The sequence below is a fragment of the Zonotrichia albicollis genome, chromosome 2, assembly GCF_047830755.1.
Source record: "Zonotrichia albicollis isolate bZonAlb1 chromosome 2, bZonAlb1.hap1, whole genome shotgun sequence".
NCBI classification, from domain to species: domain Eukaryota; kingdom Metazoa; phylum Chordata; class Aves; order Passeriformes; family Passerellidae; genus Zonotrichia; species Zonotrichia albicollis.
The window spans coordinates 67818348-67834726 of record NC_133820.1 but is presented as its reverse complement, the minus strand read 5'-3'; the positions used below and the strand labels follow the sequence as shown (position 1 = coordinate 67834726).

At 36.4% G+C, this 16379-nt stretch overlaps 1 protein-coding gene across 5 annotated transcripts in view; it reads left to right on the top strand.

The window, feature by feature from the left end:
• LRCH1 (leucine rich repeats and calponin homology domain containing 1) overlaps nt 1–16289 on the top strand; it is a 115176-nt gene extending 98887 nt beyond the window's left edge. For 3 of the 5 annotated variants that reach the window (XR_270654.4, XR_270655.4, XR_270652.4), the window contains 2 exons: nt 4565–4822; nt 14184–16289. Coding sequence is in view for 2 of the 5 variants with exons in the window: in XM_014263928.3 (XP_014119403.2) it covers nt 14184–14297 (114 nt within the window). In the remaining 3 variants the exon portion in view is untranslated. The remainder of the gene's footprint in view (nt 1–4564; nt 4823–14183) is intronic. The other 2 variants (XM_014263928.3, XM_005482373.4) reach the window with 1 other exon arrangement.
• Nucleotides 16290–16379: the final 90 nt, after the last annotated feature.

Sequence of the window (16379 nt, the reverse complement as noted above, 5' to 3'; positions counted from 1 at the left end):
CCCCTGAGGAGTTGTGTTACAAAAAGGTTCAATCCTTGTTTCTTAGAAAATTGCTAAAGAATACTTTATTTTACATTGTTAACTAAAATCCATCAAATTACCTGATTTACCTCAGCAGGGCTGAGGTCCTGCTGCATTTTGCAGTGACAGTACAGTACTTGGATTGTGCCATTCACTGGACTAAACATTGTTAATGTCATGTGAGCCCACAAATAATACCACCCTCACTGCTAACTCAGTTCGTCCTTGTTGCACCCACCCTCTCACACTTTGTGGGTTTGAAAAATAAAGCTGGATTTTTTACTTCTCTTTTGTGTGGCAGCGTGGCCCCCAAAGTGTCAAATGTAATGATTCCGTATTGCAGTTTTGCTCTTCCTAATGACTTCTCATGCCAAAGATATTAAAAATTGTCAGAAGAGTGAAATATCATCACATTACGTTGTATGTGAAGTTATGGAAGTATTTTGTTTAGAACTGCTCTTTCATAAAACCAGTAACTATATAGGTAAATAAAGGCAAAAATATGAATGCAGTTTTCTTCAACTTGTCATTGCAAAATCAGTATTCATACTAGGAGTAAGGACATAGACTTTGCTATTTCAACTTGCAAATTAATAACTCAATTAAGCTTGAGCTTTTATTCTTGGTAGCTGTTATTCCTGGTAATCCATATTACAGGGTGTTATGCAATTTCAGTAGTGTGAATCAGTAGTCCTTCCAAAAGTTAAAAATTGATTTGTGGTGGGTTGAATGATACTTTACTATAAGTAAGATTTAGACCAAAACAAAGCTGTACATGCAATATGTGTGAAAGACAAAAGTTACAAGTTTTGTACATATTTTCTGGTTCTCAGTTATGAACAAATAAGGGGTATCAGAAGTAGGATTTTTTAAGCATTTTTTGGAAAAGAAAATGTAGTCTCTTCAATGTCTGTGAAATTAGCTTTTTACAAAGACAGGAATTAATTTTTATAGTATTCAGCTTACACTAATGTAATGTCTTAAGAAGCATATTTTGACTCTTTATTGGGGTCAGGTCAGAAAAATACAATTTATCTTTTTAAAAAGAAAATAAATACTTCCCCACATAACATACTGTATTGATCATCATATAGTTTAAAAATGAAGATAGACTGAAGTTATCATGATTACTAATAGAATGGTAATTTTTATTTGCAAAAGGTAGTGATAAAATGAAATCTTTCACAGTCAAATGTTCCAGTGTCTGTGTTCCAGCACATCAGCAGTTTGCAGCACAATTTGGTGTGATAAATAATACGTTGGGTAGGTATGAGAGACTTCTACCATATCTCTTAAATTTTCAGTCATTTACATTGTGTAAACATATTGAGCAGAAAAGAGAGTGGTGATAAGGAATGGCTTTTTGGATCTCACATCATTTTACAAAGATGCAGACTACAAAAGGTTTATCTGTGCCCCTTCTGAGTGACTTCAGTCTTGCAAATGGGACCTAATACTGTGTATCAGGCTCTCTTCTGGTAATGTGATTCACTATGTGGCAATGTCAGAAAGGATTATTCTAAAAATCAGTGTGACTTGAGTTAGCGTAGGAATTGCAAATTAAGTAAAACAATAATAAAGAAAAACCAAACAGGAGGCTTTTGTATTCTAAAAGTAACAAAACAAAGGAGGCAGCCAGGCAGTGACTGTAAAGTGTTTTACCTTCTATCCACCTGTTAGTTGTTCAACTGGTAATCATGTTTTTCAGTTTAATGCAAGGTATATTATGATTGCCACTTATGCTTGTTTTCTAATCACTTCACGTAATCAGTTACTTCTCCTTAGTTTCATCATGAGACATCCATGAAGTTGCAGTAAGTTTATCAGGTATGACTCATTTCTCCACCTTTTCCCTCTGGACTCTGTAATGGACCCTGTGTGGCCTATGGTATGGAGTTAAGTGGTTCAATACACTCTCAATTACAGTCCTGAAATCGGAGTTCTGAGCTTCCTTTCATTTATGTTTTGAGTATAGTGCGTATGCACTACAGATTTCTTTCTTTAATGCACTTCTGCAAGCTTACTCTTGACTTTTTTTACCAGAGTGTAGATGTGAGGAGGTCAGTTCTGAAATGCTCTCTGTTTTCAGTTACTGCAGGGGCATGCAGAATGAGGGTGGTTTGTGCACACAAACAGCTGGTTATGCTTTTGCTGTGGTATTTCTGTCTTACTGTGTTTATTCTGTGTGCATGATTGACAGCTCTATGATTTAATCATACAGCTTCATAGATGTAATGTCAGTCCATAAATGTAATTATTAAATAGGTGTATCTTTGTCATTCTTACTAGCAATAATTTCAATCCCCTAAATGAGAGGGGCAGTATTTGTCATAGATGGGTGGATGAGTGATTATCTTTGAGACTTTGTATGGAGGTCATGTGCTTTTACACTATTTCATGATGTCATGTTTTAGTTTTGTATTATTATTGCACAAGATCAGTGCAATAAGTGGAAATACGTCTACCGTTTTAGAAAAGCTATATATTTTTCATCGACAAATCTAAAATACATAAAAGAGAAATATTTTACGTTATAAGGTGTAAATATAACACCAAGTTATCCATCATCACAGAACACACAAAAATATATATTCCTAAGTCTTCCCCAAGTTTCACTGAATTTAACTAAAACACACCATGGCAGTTTCTGTAGAAAGTTTCTTCTGCATGTGTTGGCTGTTTTTGTATGCTTTGGCTTCTTATGCTGCTTAGTATGTTAATCTTGGGTTAGCAACTTCATCAGTATCTGGAAACAGTCAACCTATGACCATCTCTCAGTCTCTAAAGTCTGAAATTACTCCCTTTTCCATTTGACTGCAGTAGGTACTGTTGGCATTGTTTTGGGGTTTTTTTGGACAAAAATTTTAAAAGGTCTTTGATATAAAGGTCTGGCATTTTATTTTTAAAATATAAATTGGACTTATCTTAGATATTTACTTTTGATATGTATTTGCAGTAAGTAGGAATTGAGTCTTGGATGTTGTTCCAAAATTAATCCAGCATTTACTGGGTTTATTGGTGTCTTTGGTATAAACGCAATATATTATGTAGTTGGTAGTCACGAATAGTTTGCACTAAAACTTGTTTCTGTGGTAAGCAGCTTGTGGATGTAGGTGTACCCAAATACAGTACTAAACCTATCCCATTTTTAAACAAGATCAGCATGTTTTTGTGCTGTCTGTGAGTTTTCATACTCTATAAAATAACAGAATTGCACTGAAGTTTATTATCACACTAGAGTTTTGAGTTAAAAAATTCTGAAAAGGACTGCAAAAAAAGTGTTGTTGCTAGGCAGGTTGGTTCTCTACTCTGTGTCTGCTGGCCTAAGTAACACAATTTTGCAGCTTTTGACTCCTGGTAAAGCTAGAACCACTCATGGTAAGCAAAAATAAAACAAAAAAGAAAAAAAAAAAGTGTCACTGTTTAATTTGTGTATAAATGACAGTTTTGACTTACAGTTTCACTAGCCACTTTTCAGGATAGAAAGGCATTTAAAATATTTTCAAGTTTAATTTATTTCAAACTAGAGCTTGAAACTTTGCACTAACAGGAAACAGACATTGAACTTCCATGTCTTGGTTTATTTGGTGTACTGTCAGTTCATTAAGGAAGTGGGACTGAAAAGCTTCCACAGGAGGAGTGTTCTTTCAAATTCTTACTGCATGTAATTTTGTTCAGTAAGTATTCATTATCTCCGTAAGGCCTTATTTACAATGTAAAACGGTATCTTAGATTGCATTTTCAAAGTACTAGTGTTGCTTGATTTGATTTAAATGTTAAATATTATGTGAATATATTGGTACTATTACATATTTCACTTCATATTGTATAGCTAGTCCAGAGTAAGTTGCCACATCAAGTAATTGATACTTTCCAAAAAACGTATGGGAATCTAACCTGCTAATAATTTAAAAAATGTTATGTAAGAAATTTAGTGTCCAATGCTTCAGTTTAGAAACTTTACTAAAATCAAGTATAGTTAGTGCTGCAATGCTTTTTTGAGTTCCTATCCCTGGGTATCATTTGAGGTAATATTTGAATACCAAGGTTTAGATTACTGTATTAGACAATTTTGCATACTTCTAATGATTTCTGTAAGTACTTTTTCTTTAGACTTCATATTGCTGCTGCTTGTGCTTTTAACAGCTTTCTAACCCACTCTTTGCTATTTTTAAGTTAGTTTTTTCAGTTGGTTCCATTTAAGCATTTGAATAAGGTCCAGATGGACAAAGGTGTGCAGACCTTATTGGAACGAGCGGATCACACGCACTTCCTAACCCTTGTGAACTTGGGCACAATTTTGGAACGATTAGAAGGCTTGAGCTCTTCTATCTTAACATTCTGATGTTATATGATAGATTCAGTATTTAGAGGAAATAAAAGAAAGCTGGGATGTCTAGTGACTAAGGCAACACTAGGAAGAAACTATTCCTACATGTTTATGCTAGAATATTGTGATAATTTATTTATCAATATCTTTCTATTTTTGTATTTTTAATTTTTTGCACTCTTTTTCTGTTCTAATGGCTGCCCTTCGGGATAGGCTGACCTCTGCTCTCCGTATGACATCCTGCAGTCGGATATTCGTCACATTCGAAAGACTGTTGACACTCTGCTCGCCCTCGGGGAGAAACCCCCACAATCAACTTCTACTTTTCGCTCCTGGGATCTATTAGGCTTTTGTCTTTTCCATATACTTTTTATAGTCTTGATGTATATAACTTATCACTGGAATTTGCTAACAGCATAACCTGTTCGCATGTGCGCACAAACTTTCTGCTTTGTCTCTGAAAAATTACAGGTACTTAATTTCCTTCCTTTGCCTTTCAAACTTCTCCCTTTCCCTTACTTCCTTGTAATATCTTTATTAATCTCTTGAAATAGAAGAGAGGAGTAGCATCCTGAAGGCAAGTCCCATGTCTTCTGTCCCCTCCAGCTGTAGTTTAAGAACTTATGTATCTCCTTATTTATAGCTTTTCTTTCATGTTGCCTAGACTACTCACTAAATGTGTTGAAGCAGTGAAGCTTCTCTTATTCCATATTTGGGTGTAGGCTAGATGTGTATCACAAGCTAAATAGAGCTGAGCCTCTTACTTTTTGTGAAAATTCAAGAATGCTGCAAATACTGAAGCAGTTTCAGGTGGCACTTCCAGCAGGTGATAGTATTTTCCGAGTGGGTGCCAATTATCTCTGCACATACTGTGTTAAGGGCACTTAGAGAGCTATCTTTCAAATTACTGTGATTTTTTAAAGTCTTATATATTAACAAGAGTACTGTAACTTTAAAGATTGTTGTTCATCTCTACTGTTCTGATTAAATTCCATACTGGAGTAGTTAAGTTTTCCTATGGTAGAATAATCTTTTTCTTCTGTCACACAAAACAGAGTCCTTTCAAGCATTTGCTACATTAGTCCCCAAAGGTGACTGTAAATTAGCAGTGGATATGAGCAAGACTTTAGTTTCAGGATGAAGGTCATGCAGTACAGTGACACAGTTTGGGAATAAGCTATTAGATTCCTTGACCTGCCATTCTTTAGTGTGGCATCAAGCAAGTCCCATCATTATCTTCTCTGTTTCATCACCTGTGAACATGCAGATACTGTTTGTTTGTTTGTTGTCTCACCAATGGAGCAAAGACAATATAGCTAGGAAAAGGGATCCTCTGGGAAGACTCTAGCTTTTCCATCCTACAAAGTTTTAAAGAGCAGTTTAGACATACATTAGGCAGGAACTATTTTGGTATGTTTGACCTCTGCCTATGGTTATACTGCTGGACTGATGACTTCTATTTCCCTTCCAGTTCTGGGTTCTGTTCATCTACTCTAAACTTAAAATAAGACAGTTTTAGGGTTTTCTCCTTATTGAAATGAAATATTAATTTTATTGAAATTTAAATGTATTTATTATTTAAATTTATAATTAATAATATTAATTATTTGTTTTAATTTGACAAATTAAGATTTATTGAAAAATGCAAACCCTCAAGAATAAACTTATATCGGCATTGCAATATTGGCCTAGATGCTGTTGCCTAAATTTGTAATTCAGGCTAGCTAACCAAAGGACCTCAGTTTTGTGTCTTGGAAATACATGCATTCATTTCCCCCCACCTAGTATATAATAAAATAAGTTATAGACTTTTAGAGTATAACTAGGATAAGAATTTGTGTGTTACTGATTATTCTGGCCATACAGTTATTATTTAATGCTGCTCTCTAAATATTCCCACTCCGCAGATACTTGTAAAATTTTATTAAAAAACTTTTAAGTGCAGTTCTATTCCTGGTTTCTGTGGCTTAAATATATAGATAGATATATATAGACAGATAGACTTAAAAAGTAGCAAGTGTATTAGGTATAGGTTTTCCAATGGAAAAATTAGTTTCTGGTGATGGATAAATCAAAATTTTTAAAGGGTTTGGTGTGGCAGCTTCCAGTGCATACATATAATAACAACTTTATTGTAAAGAGTGTCATCTGTGACAAAGCGAGAGTTCAGTGAGTGCATCTAAGCTTTTTATTTGGTATGTAGCTGTAGACTTGTGCCTTCATCCTGCACAGGCCTGTCTTCTAACTGTGAGCCTAATCTCAGCAATTCCAACACCAGACACTTGTTTATTCAATCACAGCTTTACATTTAAGCTTTCACTTTGAGCAGATCTTTGCTTTGATTTTTTTGTTGTCTTGTTCTAATTATTTTGCTTTTCTGATTAAACTGAGTGACATATGGCTTGAATCAGTTCAGAATCTGCTTATATGTTTGTTTATAGTCCAGTGTTGACATTTGAGACAGAAGTGATGTCTTCTATAGGCTTGAGGTTTTGCTATTGCTCCCATAAGTGGTAAACAGGTCTCCTGTCGATGGTTTGTGTTGTGCCCTCCTTATGTAGTGCTGAGCTGAGTGTATGAGTACATCTTTTCAAATGAGAAAATTACGTGGAGAAACGTTTTGCTGCCATTCTATAATACACATCTGTCTCTGTCTATTAACACATCTGATTATCCACTGTATCCAATAGTTTGGAGGGCAGTAAGAGGAGTAATCACTGTGTTTTGCATTTTCAGTGTGCAGAAATGGAAGTTCATGTCTTCAGTGGTTGAACACTTTATCAGAGTAGACACTGGGCTGGAAACTGAACTACTGTTGTGCCAGTGTTCACCAAGTGAATGTCCCCCAGTGAGACTTAACTCTCAAACTTGTCTGAAGTCCTAACTTTGTGTATACTTACCATGCAAACAGAGTCATCACTTAGGGACCATTTTCTGTGTGTTCTCAGCTGTGACAATATCTGGTATTTGAAGTGTAGCATTATGTGCAGTTTCTGGTAGTTAGAGATGGTGAAGCCATCTTGAAACAGATGGTGAAAAACACCAAACAAACTTGGTTCATGACAAGCAGAGCTGTGCTAACATACATGAAACTTATCCAGTTTGGTATTTTTTGGGTGTTGTTATTGATTACACTTCCAAATATCTATAAATCTTACAGGGAAAGAAGCAGTGAAATTACCCTTACATTTTCTGAATATAGTAAAGTTTCTCAAAATATATTTCAAATGTAATGCAAATAAGAAAAATATCTGTCTTTCCATCTCTGAAGTCAATAATTCCTACACTAAATGGGGAACTGGAAACTAAAACATCTTTAATCTACTGTAATAGGTTTTTTGCTAAATTCAGAGTCCCGCTTCTGTGCTGCTGTTCTGTGGCTTTAGTACTTGTGAACCAAACAGTTCAACTCTTTGATGGTTCCTCACCTTTGAGGAGATGTCAATATTGAGATACCCAGTTAGATATAATTGGTACTTACTGCTCATAGCTAGTTACATAATAAGGTTGATCACCTTGAGTTTAAAAAAAAAAAAAGTGCAAGTGCACTGTAGTTCACCCTTATATTCATTAATAACATTAATTATATTTGCTCCTCTGTTTCTTTTCCCATTCATTTTTTTGCATTGCGGTGATCGTCAGAGATTTTCAAACCATGACATCCTAACAAATGGGTTTCCAGTCTGTACTGTGCTCATCATACTCTCATGTCCTGTGGAGATCATCTCATCCATACTGCAATAAAATGATGAATGCAACTTGTAGTGGATATTCTTGCTGACAAAATTTGTTTGCATTGGATCACAAGTGGCATTTTGATGTGAGAATTTGGCTTTTTTCTCGATAGAAAAAAGAAATATTTTCAAGTGCAGTGTAATGCAGTGTAGTAGTCCTTTAAATGCCTTTTGTAAATTAACAATTTTTTATAGCTGAAAGCTGTATATAGATCCCATTGTGCTCCTAATAAGTGTTCTGAAAGTTGAACTTTTAGTGAATGGGGACTGAATTAGGTGTGAGCAAATATTCAATAGGGTTTCTACTCAGTATACATTAATAAGTTACCAAAGAATTGCCATGTCATTGTTTTTCACAAAAATTTTTCTCCTGTTGCAAAAAAACCCCAAAAATCCCAGTCATACATGCAAGTTGAGACAAAAATGGTACAGCTGGTTTTGTCAAACTTTTCCATTTCCTTCATTTTTATAACACAAGCTGTATTATGTAGAAAGAACAGTAGAAAAATACTGTAAGATAATGATGTATTCTGCTTTGATGATACAAAGCACTCGTCACTTTCTCAGAATTTAATATGTAACTTTATGGTATAATTGGTATTTCCCTTTTAAGACTGTGTTTTCTCTTACTGTTTCATGTGTGTCTTGTCTTTATTAAGATTTTTGTTCCTTGAAGTTTCAGCTCACTGTTTTCCAAGCTTGTTAGAATAAAACTGTGAGGGATTTTATAAAATACGTGGTCTACTTTTAAACTTTATGGCTCAATGTCATAATTTATTGAAGAATCCAAAGCCCATCATCAGCAATTACAGTTTTGCAAATATCCAATTTATTGGATGTGCAGAAGATGCATCTATATAGATGTCTAGCTGGCTATGACTCCAAATACATGATTTTGCAGCTGCAGTGTGGCCTGAATTACTGTGCTTTTTTATACCTCTGTTCATTTTTACTTGAAATGGTAGTTCAGGGCATCTGGCATATACAAACATCAACAGTAATAGTGGAAAAGGAAAAATATCTAAAAGGACATAATTTCAAATTGCCTTAGATATATGAAAAAGTAAATATTTGCTATAGCTTTCTTTTCTGACCTTTAGAAAGAAAATTAGTTTTGTCCTAAAAAAATGCAAAGGTTGTGTATATTGGACATAAGTTTGCTTAATCGTAATGCCCTGAAATTTCTTTTATTGACTTCCCACTTCAAAATAGTTGGCTTCAAACATGAAATCATGGGTATTACATGGACTTAGGTTTTTTAATAAATATGTGCTTTGAGAAATTGCACATTCCAATATTCATTGTTTTATGAATATTTTTCCCCTGTAGATCTGAAATCTCACATTCTACAAATACAAGGAAGAAAGAGAAAGGCTCTTGCTGAATCATGGGATTCCTTTCCTCTGTATTTTTACTAACAAATGCAGACAGCTGGGCATTTCTCTTATCATGATGTGGTCATTTTACCCCTTACCAATCTGGCATTATGGCAGCAATGTCTTTTTTATAAATGCTTACTGTATCTGAATTGCCAAACTGCTTGGCCTGCCATAAACTAATTCAAACAGTTGTCCTGACTTTGAAGTCATCTAGTGTTGAATAAAAATAGATATGTCTGTGAAGTGTGTCCCATGTTTTTGAGGGATTAGTGTCATTGTGTAGTCCTGACTTCTATCCTAAATCAGATATTTGTTCCAGGATTAGAAGCTTGCTGTGGCAAGCACATGCACACGTGCACATTTGTGTGTACTTCTGTGGTACTGTCTCCTTGTGCTGCTTTGTGATTCAGCCTCCTGCTGCTGCCTCCTGCTGCTGCCTCCTTTTTATGCACTTAACATTTTTTCCTTCAGGAGGACTTTGTTCTTTTGCTGCATTATGAGTTTGAAAACATCTTTATCCATTCAAAATGGCTGTGTGTCTGTAGAAGGTGGTCTGCTGGCAACAAGTCATTTAAGTTCCTTTATGTTCTTAGAGAGAAAAAAGGCAGTAAAAATATATTAGATCTTCATTAGTGCAGTGGATAGAGAATAGAGAGGTTGGTGCTGGTATGAGGAGTGGCAGCCCTTCCCACCACAATTGTTTTAGGCTGTCTGTAGAATTAGTATCGACTTCTTCCATCTGTTCTTTTGGAGTTTGTTCAGTGATGGTTTCAACAGGGGTGTTTATAGAGAGAGAGTTCACATCTCTACACAGAAATGCTATATGTTTACATCTATTGTAATTGGGACAAGAATTTTATTTAATGTGGGGAGAAGTGAGTGGAGTCAAGGGCAGGTTCTCCTCTTGCTTGGCCAGGCATTTGCTTCAAAATGCTAGGATTTCAGGAAAGCTTTGAAATCTCCATGGCTTGCAGCTTCACAGCTTTGCTGTTGGTGGTTTCCAGAGAGCAGTGGTATCTGGCGAGGGAATGAGGCAGAGCATGGAAAGCAGGGACAGCACCTGAACTCAAGTGCAGAGACACCTGGGGATGGTACTGCTGCTATGGAAAGCTGTTCTTTGTGCTTTGGATTCCATCCTTGGTAGGATTTGCCTTTTCTTAGTCTGAGAAATAAAAATGTGACTCAAAAACTGATTTGAAAAGTGTGGGAGACAAGAGTTGATGAAAGCCATTTACAAAGCTTTTAAAATAGTGTTTAGGGCTTACATATCAGAACTGATTTGTGACACATTAAGAGAAGCTGGTCATTTTTAGGAAGTGGCATTGGTCTCATTGTCAGATTTGGAAAGTTCATTGTAGCTATGTGTTTAGCTGCAGAATTATAAAATAAGAGCCAAGTGTGCTTCATAAGAGAAGACTGTTAAGTATGTGTTTTGACTACTGACATAGAATGGTACATAAAAAGCTTATGAGGTGGGAAACTTTTCACTCCTACAACAAAGTTGTATGGTCCTGTTTTTTTACAGACCTTCTAGAACAGCTTTCCTGATTGGAGTATGCATCTTGTAAATTCAGCAGGTAGAGAGAGGTTGCTTCATACAAACTAAATTACTCTGCTGTCTTTAAAATAAGTAGATAATGCTTGCCATTAAAAACAGAAAAAAAACATATTGGATGGGTTTTTTATAGGAAATAGGGCATGCATTCCGTTATGCTTTAAGTGCAAATGTGCTTACAAGCAACTGCAAAAATCCTAGCAAGACAGCATGACAGAGCAGCTCAGTGAGTGCCTCAAGGTGCCACAAAAACGGTGGGTTTGGAATTTAAATTTTTCTAAGTAAACATTTTTTAATGCTGGTGGATTAAGCAAATCTGACTTCAATAGCAAAATGCAGAATATTTTCGAACATAAATATCTAGCAAGGTAGGTTTTCTTAATGTTGAGTTTTTAGGTTCAGCCCATACTCTTCAGCCTTGTAATGCCAATCCCTTAGTTTTCAGATACTGGACTCAGTAGGCCTTCTTGTTAAATGCCTTTTGTCTAGCCTGGAAGCATAATGAAATATTGGCATGCTAAGGGCCACCAAATCTGTGACACAAGAGCCTACTCTGCAAGGACACTGGAAAGAAGTAGAAGAGTGTGGAAAGAATAACATTTCACTTCAGGTGTCTGATTTGTATTCTCAAATAAAATTAATATGGTTCCTTTTTTAAAAAAAATTGAAATCAGAGCATTGTGGATTTCTAGATGAACTGGCTCCCAGGACAGCAGATTGGCAAAATGTCTGGGAGAAATCACACCTTTGAAGTAGAAGAATATTGGGTGGTTTTTTTCACCCTTTTATTTGCTATCACTCTGTCTACCTTCTTATGTAGCTACTCCAGAGCTAATCAGTATCAGTTTAGGAGTTTGCATCCTAAACTATATGATTTTGTGGAAAAGACACTTTTTTAAGAGGAATAAAAGTTGGGGGGGAACCATCTCTGAAAGCTTGCAGGTCAGTATTTCAATCAGAAGAACAAACAGGAATGAACTGCTGACTCACTGTCTTTACTTAGAGGATCAGTTTATGGTAGGTAGGTTTGGAATGGAAATGTGACTGATGACCTGGAATGGCTGCAAGATGGGGGTAGTTCCTTGGCCTGGCTGGACAAATAGTTGCAGCAGGGAGGGGCAGGGTGGCTGACAGGAGCAGGAGGCTGATGCCACAATAGTTTGGTTAGTGCGACTCAGAATCCACAAACTCAGTGGAAGTAGTAACTCAGTGTTAGCGAGAATATTACTATAGATACCCTCTTCCATGTGGGAAATGTATGTTGTCCATCTCCTGCAGACCTACTCAGCCAATCTCCCTGAAAATTATCTGTTTGAAGATGTTTCTTGGGTCTTAAATAAATCTTTTAAACATAAAATAATAAATACTAAAACAGCTTCAGTAGTAAATATAAAATGTAAACAAAATACAGATAAATTACAGTTACCAGTATCAGCTGCTGTCATTGTAATGAAGTTTGGCTCTTATCTTCAGGTAGTTAGTAAGTATGTTTTATGCGTAAGGGAAAAATTTATTAACAAAAGAAAGTCATAAACATCAGAAGTAGTGGAACAGCTGTTTAGTACTGATACTTTTCTGGAGCTGTGGCCCACTGGAGGAGGTCTGCTAAGCAAGGACTGGACTAGAGTGGAAGGAGATAAAAACAATTAAACATAGGTGCATAACATAGTAAAGACTCTATGAATTGTTCTTGTGTGTACTGGTTACATTGTATTGAGTTGTAATGGTCCACAGGAGTCAAGGCAGGGACTAGAACTGAAAAAATGTGTCATGAGAGGAGAGGTTGAAGAGATCAGAGAGGTTTAAATTGAGGAAGTAATCAGTATGAGGAAGTGTGCAAAAGGACCATGAATTGTATAAAGATTAAAATAAAGGACCCTTAGTTTACATTACAGACTTGAGGAATATTCAGTAGAAGACAGGAAGCTAATCAAAACAGAATCTCAAATGCATCAGTAGTTTTAAAAGCTGAAATTTTATTGAATAACTAAGATATTCAATAGTGAGAATATCAAAACCACCCTCTCTGCAAAAAGTCAGTATTCCAAGTCTGCTGATGGTTATGTATAGATGTTCTGGGAAGGAACAGGTTAGATCACACAGATGGTGCCTTTTTCATGCTTAAAGCAATGGCATAGAGCTGAAGAATTTCATGAGCCTGGCACTGTTTCCATGTGTTTGTGTTTAATAGCTCTGTTTGGATTTACTCTTACTTGTATATTTTTGTCATCCCACTTACGCTTTTGGCTTCTGTGTTGTGGCAGTGAGTCTCACAGTTGTAATTATGGTTTATGTGATGTAGTAATTATGGTTTATGTGATGTAGTCTCGCTTTTCCATTTATTTATTACAGACCTGCTGCCCAATTTCATAATTTCATTGATTTCTTAACAAGAATACCCAGCAACTGAGAAAAACTTTCTAAAGAGAGGGCCAGTCATGACACAAGGCTGCCCTTCTAACACTTTCTCTAATTATTCATGGGTGGGTGTCTTGCTGTCCTTGTAGGAGATAGAGTATTTCCTGCTTGCCTGTCTCCTGCTATAGCAGCCTCTGTGCACAGCTAGTGAGCTCCATCCTGGCCATGACTGCTGTGTCCTTATGGTGAATAAAGTTGATTCCCAGGTGTTTCAAATAAGGTGCCAATACTCGGATGAAACACTTGGCCATTGAATGCCCAGCATTGCACACACTTGTGCACACACACCTGTATGTGCTGGTGTGTAGTTTTCAAGGTGCATATCCTGGGCCCTGTCTAGAGCTCAGTGGGAGAATGGGGGTTTTTTGGTTTGCCTTTTTGTTAGAGTCAGCCTTCCATCCCCCATCTCACACATATGTCATAAAAGTTGTGTTATTCTGCTTCATAGGTGAAAGTTTGGTGTGTGCTTGCTGGCCCTCACTCTTAGCTGTTTACATGCTGTAATGACTGCAGAACAACTTGGCTTCTGGGGCCCAGAATATTAACAGATCTCTCACTAACTCTTAGGGGTAGCAGGAGCAAAATCAGAGACTTTCTGTCAAAATCACAGGAAGTTCTTTTAAATTAAAACTAGGAAATGACTCCTGCTTGCTGGAATTTGTGTTCCAAATGTGATCATGTGAAGTGAGGTTCTGCAGTGAGTATTGAATATTCTAATTTTTACTCCCTTTTTTGTCTTTTTCTAGGAGAAGCTCTGCCTACCACATCACATCCTAGAAGAAAAGGGCTTGGTAAAAGTGAGCATAACAGTTCAAGCATTGCTAGATGTAACCACAGTGAAACAAGCTTTATTCACATGAAACAACTCTCTCTGCTGTTACCAGCTACACTGTGCCATGAACGAATCAAAAAGCTGCCCATTTTTACAAACTGCATTGAAAACAACTCCAGTACCCCAAGAGTATTCTTGTGATTTTACACCCATGTTTCAGACTGTACATATGTGTCGAACTACAAAGCAGAAACTGAACAGAAACATTTTCTAGAGGAAGTTGGCACTTCACTGCTTTTCTAGCTCACTTTGTACAGTACTTACTAAAACAACACCTCTCTGACACTTAAAATCGTGTGGAGTACACAGCTGTCTTGCAGCAAGATACCTTTGTATTACTAAACTAAGAATCACTGTAATCACCTGGGGGGAGGGATAAGGGAGAGTAAATCAGACTGCTACCACCTTAGGTTTTTCTGCAGTTGCTTCAGGCTATTGCCTTTTAAAAATATCCAGACATTAAATATTTATATAAATATTATTTATTAGTGAGTTGTTATTCATCCTTTGGATGCAAAATGTAAATTAGGAAACTGTATTTTATTACTGCTTTTTTTGTGGTTAAACACTTTATTTTAATATAAATACTTAGTTATTTTTTATTCTACTTGGTGTGCAGTAGCTCTAGATCTCCGTAAATTGTATTTTCTAATATGTAAGATAAAAAGCAAACAAAATAGGTGCTTCTATTAAAAGAACAGCTAGCTGGAATGGCATTCTTTATTTCTTGAATCTGTGGAACATTGGTAAAAAATTGTCTGCATTCCATTGAGTTTCCTACATTCCAGTAACACCTCTCCCCTCACTAGATAGACTAAATTGGCTGAAAGTGAGAGCACACCCATTTTATTTGTATATAGATGTTTAAAAACAAAAGGAAATATGTAAACTTGAAAAATAAATGTGAAAAAATATTTTTGATTGCTTATTTTGCTATGCACAAAACATTTAACTTTTGCCACAACAAAATTATTTATGTGCATTAGGATCATGTGTCTTGAAATGTAATTTTGCACTGTAACTTGACTTCTTTTAAAGATTACAGCACTACAGAACAAATAGTAAAAAATAGCACAAGAATTAACTAGTAGCCAAAAAATTAACTTGTTTTCTTCAGTGATTCCTTCAAGAGGAGACAAAATGACTGAAATTGCCAAAGGCAGTCTCAAAGACCTGATCTTCCAGATCCAACCTGCCTGGGTACAGTGTTTCTCTTTAAAAGTATCCACAGAATTAAGCACAATGTTCTGTAGTGCACATTTGCAGCACCAGACCTCTACTTCCACGTCAGCAATAGGAAATAAAAGTTCTTCTCCTTCTTACCACTTTACATTTTTCAAAGAGGTTTTTAAAAGCATACTTTATTATTAAGACATGACTCATTTTAGATCAAAAAGTTCCAGCACAGCAATTCTTCTGCTATCTGGAACATCCCATTTTCATTCACAGAAGAAGCCAGTGATGGGACCTGGGCAAGCAGGACGGGGCAGCAGCATGTGGTGAAAAGGGAAGCTGGCTGGGGACACACAAGCAGGGAGTTTGAAATGTAGAGTGGCAAAAAAAAGAGGTAAGGGGGTGTGAGGACTAAATATTTAGGCAAGAGGATGTGGAGAGAGCTATTGTATGAAGGCTTTTGGGCAGGGTGATGCATACTTGTCACTGCCCCCTCCCTAGGCACTGCCTCTAAACCCACCCATGTTCAGCAGCAGATGTGCTGAGCTTCAGACGGTGTCTGAACACAGAGCACACACTTCACCACCACCCCTTGCTCCAGGGCTGGGAGCAGTGACAGCAGCGTGTGAGGAGGAGCACGAAAGGGGACTCGCAGACAATGAGCCAGACAGTATGCATGGAATATCCAGTTACTTCAACCAAAGCAAAAACATTTATTTTATAGAGGGAACATAGACTTAAATTGTAATTTGATTGGCAGCTAGCATATTGTTTCCTATAAAATGTACTGTGCACTTTAACACTAAATGAAAATGTATTTTAATATTTTACAGAGCTGCACAAATATCTGTTCTGTCAAAAAGCACGAGCAATGTAAAGAAAATAAGTTTTCAAGTCAGAGTTTATCAAATTTTAGAAGCATTCAAGGATCAAGTAT